The sequence below is a fragment of the Lissotriton vulgaris genome, chromosome 8, assembly GCF_964263255.1.
Source record: "Lissotriton vulgaris chromosome 8, aLisVul1.2, whole genome shotgun sequence".
Classification (NCBI taxonomy): domain Eukaryota; kingdom Metazoa; phylum Chordata; class Amphibia; order Caudata; family Salamandridae; genus Lissotriton; species Lissotriton vulgaris.
The window spans coordinates 11,963,853-11,974,912 of record NC_141696.1 but is presented as its reverse complement, the minus strand read 5'-3'; the positions used below and the strand labels follow the sequence as shown (position 1 = coordinate 11,974,912).

Here is an 11,060-nt window from a genome sequence, read left to right as displayed (position 1 = left end):
AACAGCCGGGGTGACTCTGATCGGCTCCAGCAGCCCGCATAACATCTAAAAAATTGAGACGTTTACCTCCCCAATGCCGAAAGAAGACACGGCCACTGACGCCTCAACCCCAGGTATTGTAGCCCATACTAGCAAATATGGATCACGCATCTCAATAGGATCATCTCCTGAGTTTGATCCGGGGACTAAGGGACTCCTTACATAGATCACCTCCGCTCCTGCCTTTTGAGCTCTCCTGTGCTCAGGACAACGTGCTAAGATCAGGCAGCATTTCCCTCTCAACCGCCATTAACGTGCTAACATGGCAATCAGAGAAATTCGAGCTGCAAACGAACACCCTGCAAATCATGGCAACGAAAATGGTAGAGATGGACCAAAAAAAATAGATAACTTGGCCGCAAATAGGGACAACTTTTTTCCTTCCTCGTCTACTCCCTATTGCCGATTTCCAGTCTTAATAGACAAACTGTCTTCGCTCCCGACAGTACTCTCCTTGTTGGTGGAGGAACTAAAGCTCATTATTAGTACTTGCTTTGTTGCAGCTAACACGGAGCAGTACACCAGGAGCCACATGCCAGTCGCCGGGGATAAAAATCCGGAGTCCATACAATCACATCAGCGATCAATATCGGACGCTCAGCTCTCCCCTCCGGGAGCCTCAGTGGGCCCAACGGGACTGAGCAATACTACAGGGGATACCACTTCTCTCAATTCAGGGTCTACTACTCAGTCGGAAGGTGCCACTAATTGGTCGGAAGTTGCCACTAATCGGTGGGAAGTTGCCAAGGTCGCCCCGCCAATAATTCGGAGAGAGAAGAAACACCTCAAAAAACGAAAGAAGCAAGCCAAGAGTCTAGCACTAAGAAATCGCCAGTGCAGTATTTTGGCCACAGAACAAACAAATACTGCACTCAATCGGACCACTGAGCCGGGACACAATCAGCCTCTTTTCACAATATTTTGCAAGAAGTCTAATGGGAAGCCCTCGTGTGGCGCTTCGGGTTCGCCCTTGCTGACTGGCGTTGGTGTGTGCGAGGTCATATTCCCCTCGAATAGACTTACTGACACCGGTATTTTGGGTAACGCAGGTTTTATTGACTTAAAGGTCCTTTTTCGGTGTATGGTTTTCCTGTAGTAGGGCAGGGGGCTTTCCGAATCCTCAGAAAGTCTTTGCTGGCGTTTCTCTGTCGCTTTCCGCCGCTCGTCCCGGTGTCTTCTGGGACTGGTGGTCCGTGCCTCTTCCTCCACGATGTCGTGGCATCTCGTCCGTGCAGGGAAGAAAGACAAAGGCGTTTTAGATATCTGTCCTGCCCACCAGAACAGGGGAGGGAGTGAGGGAACACACGTGCACAAGTAGTCGACTAGGGTCCACAGTGCTGGGGTAGTGAGGGAGGGGTAGTGCACGGGATGCGAACTAGGAGCCTTTATGGGGGTTTAACCCACTTAAAACCTGCCCAGCCCGAAAGCCTTGATCGTACCTCTGGTAGCCACACTTCCCTTGAAGTGTGGCTGGGCGAAGCGCCTTCCGGTTGGCCTCCTGCCTTGTTGGGTTCTGCTCCTCTGGACCTTCCAAATTCAGCGCTCCTCTCTCCGTCCTCTTCTCTGACCGTCACCTCCTCCCGCCGATGTTCTCTCTCCTCCGGTCTCCTTTCCGCCTCCGTCCTCCGATGTTCTCTCTCCTCCGGTCTCCTCTCCGCCTCCGTCCTCCGATGTTATCTCTCCTCCGGTCTCCTCTCCGCCTCCGTCCTCCGATGTTCTCTCTCCTCCGGTCTCCTCTCCGCCTCCTGACTCTGCTCCGCTTCGCTTTCGTCTCCTCTCCTCAGCTCCCGCCTCTCCTCTGCCTTCGTTTCCAAACTCCGCTCTCCTCCGCACTCTTCCTTCTCTCCACCTCGCCTTCCGTCTCTCTCACCTCCGTCGCCTCCGGGTGTAAAACACACCTGTGTGCATTCCTGGGCGGCCTTTACCTGGGACGAGGGGGTGTGCCCTGTGACGTTGTCCCGTTCCAACTCCGCCCAATTAAAGAAGCAGGGCTCGCCACTCTCTTCCGGTTCTGTGTCGTCAAGGACATCTGTGTCTCTCCAGGCCCCTGTGTGCTGGTTAAAGAGAGGTGAGACAGGTAAGCCTGGCGGACCCGAGTCCTCCCCGTTACACCCCTCCCCCCTTGGATTCTCCCGATCGGGGAGAGGAAAACGGGAGAGGTAGTCAGCGCTAGCGTTGTCCTTCCCTTTTCTGTGCAATACTTGGAAGGAAAAAGATTGCAATGAAAGGAACCACCGCATCACTCTTGCATTGTTGGATGCATTGCGACTCATCCATTGGAGCGGGGCATGATCAGTATACAGTTTAAATCGGTGTCCCTCCAGGTAATACCGTAGCTTGTCTATTGCCCATTTGATAGCCAGGCATTCTTTTTCAATCGTGGGGTACCTCACCACCCTAGGAAACAGTTTTCGGCTTATAAACAGAATTGGGTGCTCTATTCCCTCTTCAGATACCTGAGATAACACTGCCCCTATCCCGAAATCTGAGGCGTCTGTGTGGAGAATGAAGGGTTTGGTGAAATCTGGGGAGGAGAGCACTGGGCTGGTGGTGATTACTTCTTTTAGGGTCTTGAAGGCCCTTCTCATCTCAGGGGTTGGTTTCTGAAACCCGGATTTCGGGGTCTGTTTCTTAAGTGTATCGGTGAGCTGGGCTGCTATGTCGGAGAAGGAGGGTATGAATCTACGATAATACCCCACTAACCCCAAGAAGGCCCGCATGTCCCTGAGGTTGTTGGGAAACGGGGTGTCTGCAATGGCTCGGACCTTTTCGATTTGGGGTTCAATGACTCCATGCCCCAATACGTACCCCAGGTACTTCACTTTTTGAAAGCCGATCCTCAATTTCTTAGCATTGATGTGGAGACCCGCTTTGGTTAACTGTTGCAGGATGGTTTCTAGGTGTCTGAGGTGGGTCTCTGAGTCGGGGCTGAAGATGATGATATCGTCCAGGTAGGCCGAACTATATTTCTGGTGTTCCCGGAGTACCTCATTCATCAGTCGTTGGAACGTCGCGTGGGCCCCGTGTAATCCGAATGGGAGTACTGTGAATTCATATAGTCCGTCAGGGGTGGCAAATGCGGTTTTCTTGCGATCTTCTTCTCGCAGAGGCACCTGCCAGTACCCCTTCGTGAGGTCGAGGGTGCTGATGTATCTGGCTTCTCCTAACTTCTCGATCAATTCGTCGATCTTGGGATGGGATACGCATCGAACGATGAGACCGCATTCAGGGCCCTGAAGTCCATACAGAACCTACTGCTCCCGTCTGGTTTGGGCACCATCACGATTGGCAAGGACCATTCGCTTCTAGACGGGCGTATCACTCCTAGGTTGAGCATTTCTCTCACCTCTCGGCTTATGGCTTCTCTTTTTGCGGCAGGTATTCTGTACAGTCGCTGTTTCACGATGGTCCCTTTAGGTGTCTCGATTCGATGATCTGCCAGGTTCATGGACCCCGGTAGGTCGGAGAAGATGGACGCGCAACGACGAAGGACTCCCTGTAGCCCTTATTGTTGCCCCTGGTACAGTTCTTCGTTGATGACGAGATGGTCAACCGTGGTCTCCCTTTTGTTTTCTTTGGCAGGAGTGGTATAGGTAGAAAGGGGAGGGGCTCCCAGCCACTTCTTTAGGACATTAATGTGGAAGATCTGGGTTTTCCTTCCGGTTAATCGTAGCCGGTAAGTTGTTTTTCCGATGGTTTCTAGGACCTGGTAAGGGCCTTGCCATTCTGTATGAAACCTCTTAGTGGTTGATGGTAACAACACCAGGGCCCAGTCGTTCACCTCGAGTCTTCTCCACTTTTTTCCCTTGTCATAATGTGTTCTTTGTTTCGTTTGGCTCCTTTCCAGCTGGGAGTAGGCCAATTCCCGTATTTTCCCCAACTGGTTTTTGAGATTCTGGCTATACTCAAGCAACGTTTTCGTATCTCTGGATGGTTCGGCCTCCCAGTATTCTTTTGTCATCTCTAGGAGGCTTCGAGGCTGTCTTCCGTACAGCATTTCAAAGGAAGAGCAGCCAAGACTACTTTGGGTTTGGCCTCTAATGACATATAGGGTCATAGGTAGCAACATGTCCCAGTCTGTTCTGTTGGCTGTGAGCATTTTCTTTAAAATGCTCTTTAGTGTCCCGTTATAGCGTTCCACGAGGCCATCGGTCTGAGGGTGATAGATTGATGTCCTGATTTGATGGAGGTCCAAGAGGAGGCACACTTCTTTCATCACTCGTGACATAAAGGGAGTGCCTTGGTCGGTGAGGACCTCCTTCGGGAAGCCTACCCGGGAGAAGAGTTCCAGGAACTTCTCAGCAATGTTCTTGGATGTGGGGGATTTCAAGGGAAAGGCTTCGGGGAATCTGGTGGCATAATCCACAATAACTAAGGCATATTGGTTTCCCCTTCGTGTCTTAGGGAGGGGGTCGATGAGGTCCATTGCCACCCTCTCAAACGGGGTCCCAATGATTGGCAACGGTTGTAAAGGTACCGCCGGTGGTCTATGTACGTTTTGCGTTGACATACGTCACAGGTCTGGCAGTGGGTCTTGATGTCCTGATAGACCCCCGGCCAATAGAAGTTCCGTAGAATATTCTGGGTGGTTTTTTCGCTACCTGTGTGTCCTGCGAGGAGGTGGGTGTGGGCATAGAACATTACTTGGTCCCTGAAGCATACCGGGACAAGGAGTTGCTTGGGTTCGTCTTGCTTCCCCTGTCTGTAGAGGAGTTCGTCTTGTATCAGAAAACGTGGGTACCTGGGGCTTCGGTTATCCTGGTCGGCATGGGCCTGTTCCCATGCGTTGAACAACGTGGAGTCATTGGCTTGGGCGAACTGGAAACTACGGTCACCCTCCCAGGGATCAGGGGCTGTGAGCACTTTCTTTGGGCCGGTACTCCCGTTTTTAAGGGTTTCGGAAAAGAGGTCCAGGAAGTGGGGATTATCGGTCCCGATAATGAGCTCTTCGGGGAGGTTATCCAGTATCCCCACCTTCACCACTATGTGCCGCCCCCCTTCCAACTCCAAAGGGACGTAAGCGACCTGGTAGCTCTTTATGTCCCCGTGAACACATTTAATATAAACTAGGGCCTCTGGCATTACCTGGGGGATACACACAAACCGTCCCTGAATCACTGATTGTTTGCACCCTGAGTCCAGCAGAGCCTTGACCTTCCTCCCGTTCACCTGGACACTCACGTGGTACGCCCCTCCAAGCTCTGCTGAGAACATAACGGCTCGTGGTAGATACCCGACCTCCATGGGCTCTTCCTGATTTCTCTTCCGTGGGCAAAATCTAGCAATGTGGCCCCAGGTGCCACAGTCAAAGCATTGAGGGCCTCTGAAAGGAGCAACATCGGGGTTCGGTGGTCTGAGACCAGGAAGACCGGGAGGGGGTCGTGGTTTGCGTTCTATCCGAACAGGGGCTCTGACGTTTCTCTCGGGCTCCATAGGGTGTAGTCTAGGTTGTGCCCGTGAAAATGTAGAGGCCATTTCCATTGCTTGTGCAGTGGTCAGGTTGGAGTGCTGCCTTAACCACCGCTGGGTCCCGAAAGGCAGCGCCTCAAGGTACTGTTCCAGGTAGATCTTATCCATTATAGCCTCCTTCGTGCTCTGTGAGGGTGTTAGCCACTTGTCGGCCGCCGATTTCAGGCGGAAGAACAAGGTTTTCGCGTTCTCTCCGGGGGTCCCTCTCTCCTTGCGGAAGCGGACGCGATACGCTTCTGTGTCCAAACCTAAATGATCAAGGATAATGTTCTTTATCTGTCCATACGGGGTCTGCCCGTTGCCATTGGCCACCTGGTAGGCAGCCTGGGCTTCCCCGGTTAGCAGTGGGGCGAGAAAGAATGGCCATTTCTCTAAGGGCCATCCACAGGCAAGAGCAACCCTCTCGAAATTGACGAGGAAGGCGTCTGGATCTTCCCCCGCGATATACTTCTGTAATGATATACCGGAAGGGGTGGGTAGGTGCTGTCTCACTTCGCGTACTGGGTTGCCTGCCTGATCGATTGTTATCGGTTGTAGCTCTCCCAGCCGTTTCACCACGGTGTCTCTGAAGTTATCCCGGTCTGCTTGAGCGGTGGCTATCTGTTGTTCCACCGCCCACCCCAACTGCTCCTGCCCCTTGACCAGTCTTTGTAGTAGTTCCTCCATCTTAGTGTCCCAGATGGTTACCGAGCTGCCCGCATTCTCCACCACTTGTGGCGCTTCGGGTTCGCCCTTGCTGACTGGCGTTGGTGTGTGCGAGGTCACATTCCCCTCGAATAGACTTACTGACACCGGTATTTTGGGTAATGCAGGTTTTATTGACTTAAAGGTCCTTTTTCCGTGTATGGTTTTCCTGTAGTAGGGCAGGAGGCTTTCCGAATCTTCAGAAAGTCTTTGCTGGTGTTTCTCTGTCGCTTTCCGCCGCTCGTCCCGGTGTCTTCTGGGACTGGTGGTCCGTGCCTCTTCCTCCACGATGTCGTGGCGTCTCGTCCGTGCAGGGAAGAAAGACAAAGGCGTTTTAGATATCTGTCCTGCCCACCAGAACAGGGGAGGGAGTGAGGGAACACACGTGCACAAGTAGTCGACTAGGGTCCACAGTGCTGGGGTAGTGAGGGAGGGGTAGTGCACGGGATGCGAACTAGGAGCCTTTATGGGGGTTTAACCCACTTAAAACCCCCCCAGCCCGAAAGCCTTGATCGTACCTCTGGTAGCCACACTTCCCTTGAAGTGGGGCTGGGCGAAGCACCTTCTGGTTGGCCTCCTGGCTTGTTGGGTTCTGCTCCTCTGGACCTTCCAAATTCAGCGCTCCTCTCTCCGTCCTCTTCTCTGACCGTCACCTCCTCCCGCCGATGTTCTCTCTCCTCCGGTCTCCTTTCCGCCTCCGTCCTCCAATGTTCTCTCTCCTCCGGTCTCCTCTCCGCCTCCGTCCTCCGATGTTCTCTTTCCTCCGGTCTCCTCTCTGCCTCCGTCCTCCGATGTTCTCTCTCCTCCGGTCTCCTCTCCGCCTCCTGACTCTGCTCCGCTCCGCTTTCGTCTCCTCTCCTCAGCTCCCGCCTCTCCTCTGCCTTCGTTTCCAAACTCCGCTCTCCTCCGCACTCTTCCTTCTCTCCACCTCGCCTTCCGTCTCTCTCACCTCTGTCGCCTCCGGGTCTAAAACATACCCGTGTGCATTCCTGGGCGGCCGTTACCTGGGATGAGGGGGTGTGCCCTGTGACGTTGTCCGGTTCTAACTCCGCCCAATTAAAGAAGCAGGGCTCGCCACTCTCTTCCGGTTCTGTGTCGTCGAGGACATCTGTGTCTCTCCAGGCCCCTGTGTGCTGGTTAAAGAGAGGTGAGACAGGTAAGCCTGGCGGACCCGAGTCCTCCCCGTTACACCTCGCCTGCCCTATTTTCATTGAACACACAAACCATTAACCAGCCCTCAGTAGAGATTGCAGCCATAGGGAATGGTCCTAAGAAGTCGAGGAGCCACACGTCGGGGGTACCTGACACTGCAGGGCTTACACCAACATTGGACTTGGGCAGTCATCCATCCCCCTCCAACTCTAACAATATCCATGATAGGATGCTGAGTGCACAAAGCTCCGACGCAGCTGTAAGACGGTTGAACGGGAACTCAGGAACCATCGGGTCCCCCACTAGGACTCCAATCCCTCCCACCGGAACCCCAAATGTCAGCCAGAACCACAGTAGGGATGGAGGACACGTAACAACCCACGCCGGGAATGTTCAAGGCCAACTAACAGTACATTTCCCCACCAGTATCGAGAATCACATCAGACATGGAGGCTGTCTAACAACTTGGCCGGGAAACGTACAAGTTCAATCAATGGGACATCTCCATCAACGTAATAGCTCGATCCCAACCCCTTCCTCTAGTACCCAGAATAACTCCAGGCACAGAGGAAACACAACAACTTGCCCGGGTAATGTTCAAGGTCCACCAGCAGTCCAACCCCACCAGACTAATGTCGCCCCCACCAGAACTGTGTCACTAAGTTCAAAGCAAGGAACGGAATTTGACCCCGCAGGCTCCCTGCAAGCCCTCCAGGCCGGATCCCCCTACATGGGCCCCAATTTCACTATGCAATGGCCCCTTTTCAACCCTGGATCAACAAACCCCCTCCCCCTCCCTGTTCCCCCCCCCCCCACCCCCAGGAACCTTGGGAGAGGCCCAATTCTCAAAAACTAGTATGATTCCAAGCTATACTTCAATGGGCGATCATGATTCTTTTAACAGATCAAATATTTTGACCCACCTCCAACATACACAGTCACTCTCCCAGATCTCAACCGGGGACATTGTCAGGGTCCAATTTGTCTCCCTGCCTTTACACACAGGGAAAGAACAAACCATCGTAACCTGGGCCAACACAGACATTGCTGACAGAGTCCTCATGGAAAAAGAACAATTTGCCGAATGGGGGATCGAAGTGCAGAGGTTGGAACAGGAAAAGTATCCATACATCCTCCAGGCTCCCACAAAGAATCCCCCAATGGTTAGCATACTGAAGGGGATCCGAGGAGGAGAGGGCTCCCTTGCTCAAGCGAACTTGAACATTCAGTGCACGGTCGATGGGCCTTGGGAGGGGACACAGGTCATCTCCACATCTAAAAACCCCACCCCCTTTTGCTCCCCACCCTCTCCAAACTCGGCCTATTGGGGGTGGGTCGTGGCCAATTTGGCCAACAAAACTCAAGTCCCCATTAAGTGAGGGATCCGGATCGACAAAGGCCTGGCTCGTCCCAAGCAACAGCCATGCTCAGCCCAGGCCCTTTCCTGCCAACATCCAATCATTAAACATATTGACCTGGAATGTCGCAGGGATGTTGAAGGTTCTGCAAAGTACGTCGACCACGCTCCTTGCAGGGGCTGATTTATTTAGCACTCAAGAAACGAGGTCAACCACGTCCATTCCAATAGGAGGCTATGCGGAATGCTTCAAACCTGCAATTAAAGGCACCATATTTGGGAGACCTGCGGGGGCATCTCCATATACATCAAACAAGCCTTGAAAGTCCATTTCACCGAGATAAAGAATGACTCTGACATGTTCTTGTCTGGGATCCTGAAAGGGCTTAATACAGGCGAGGGTCCCCTATCCCTTCTTTTAATCAATGTATATTATAACCCCCACGGGCCGGTCCCCAAGGACAAGCTGACTCAACTTATTGCACAGATTGAATCTTTGCTCACTCAGTTTGCGTCTATGGAACCTATCATCCTTGGGGATCTCAACATGCATAATATAGGTGAGGATGTGTCGGGAAGTCATTCCGCTGGGAGCGCTGGGAGATTTAATGCCTTTATGCGGGCATATAACCTGGCCACCACGCACTCACTATCTACAAAGGTCAAGCCATGGGTTTCTCACGCACCCACTTATAACAATCAGACCACCATAGACTACATTCTATTAGGTGAGAGGCTACAAAAATACATGCTAAACTTCGAAGTGCTTCCACGGAGCGAAAGTGACCATGTCGCCTTAAATCTGAACTTAACCATCAGTACAGACATCCGCTATATCATCCCCAGCATCGGAGCATCCCATGGTGAAGAACAGTACAGGCTCCTTAGAAGGATTAAATTGGGGGCAAGGACAACCAACAAATTTGCTTTATGGAAAACATCATGGGTCGGATGGCAGACCGGCCACAATAACGGTGGTTGTATAGGGGAATGGGACAAACTTGCATACGCTTTGGCCACACTGCTGCGGGGGCGCACCACACATAGTATCCCCCGAAATCCAACATACATCCTGGGTCAAGTTCCAGCGATAAAGCAATGCGCTAAACACTTAAAGGCCAAACGAAGGGCCTTTATAAAAACAAGGACAGAGTCTGCTAAAAAAGGAACTCAAATCAGCTGCTAAAAACTACTCCCAACAGGTTTGGGAGTCAAAATGCAAACTCACTGAGGCAAAATGGCTGAAAATATTTGACCTATTGGTACCGTGTAAATCACAAGAATTTTGGCGATACCTAAACCAACTATTCCACGGGACCTCAAACAGAGAGAATCCTCTGGATGCAGCTACATGGATAGCCGATGTTAAAAGACTGTATACTGATGACCCGAATGGCACCCTGCAGAACAGTGCCTTAACATCTAGAGAGGTTCATGGAATCACCCCAGCAGAGCCGGGAGTCCCTCCAGCCACTTAAACTTTCTCAAGCAAAGGGGAGGTCTGTTTAATTCTAAAAAAGATACGACAGAACGGAGCCCCCGGCCCTAGTGGTCTACCAGGTTCCCTTTTTAGGGACGATACAGACTTCTGGTCAGACACCCTGGCACAATTATATGCGGAATGTATGCTACTGGGGGACGTCCCAGACTCCTGGAGGGGTTCCCTGTTGCAACCAATTTATAAAAAAGAGCCAAACACTGACGCAGGGAACTGTCGAATGATCGCCCTCCTGGACATCGAGGGCAAGGCCTATGCAAGCCTACTTTTGGCTGAATTAGTGGACTGGGTCGAGGCGCAAGGAATATTGCCCTTTTATCAGACGGGGTTTAGACCAGGGGGCTCAACTGTGTATAACTTTGTTGCCCTGTCGTATCTAGTTCAGCAAGCAGTGTCCCACTACACCCCGCCGCTTTGTGCCTGCTTCATCGATTACTCCGCGGCCTTCGATGGTCTAGACTGATCCATTCTTTGGCAGAAACTGGCTCGCTGGAACATCAGTCCAACCCTATTACAAGCCATTAAATCACTATACTCGCGTACCTGGTTAAGGGTCAAACTCACCAATCAGTTTGCTACAGGGAAAATTACCACGGACCGGGGGCTAAAGCAGGGATGTGTCCTGGCCCCGATGCTCTTTAATTTGTATTCCGCGGATATGGGCCAGGCACTGCATGGAGCCTCACTAGCCACGCCCAGGATTGGCCTCACAAAGATACAGCTGCTGCAGTACGCTGATGATCTCGTTCTTTTTTACCACACCAAAATAGGGCTTCAAAAAGCTCTTACGGCCCTTTCGATATACAACGCTCAGAACAAGCTGGTCGCTAACTCAACAAAGTCCAAAATAGTAATTTTTGG

At 52.1% G+C, this 11,060-nt stretch overlaps 1 protein-coding gene across 1 annotated transcript; it reads right to left on the bottom strand.

The window, feature by feature from the left end:
- Window positions 1-1,424: 1,424 nt before the first annotated feature.
- LOC147693222 (uncharacterized) lies at window positions 1,425-6,174 on the bottom strand. The gene is made up of 3 exons (XM_086933568.1): window positions 5,221-6,174; window positions 1,782-2,093; window positions 1,425-1,679 (listed from the first exon to the last, which is right to left on the bottom strand). The coding sequence occupies exons 1-3, from the start codon at window positions 6,172-6,174 to the stop codon at window positions 1,425-1,427; spliced, it is 1,521 nt and encodes a 506-aa protein (XP_086789694.1).
- Window positions 6,175-11,060: the final 4,886 nt, after the last annotated feature.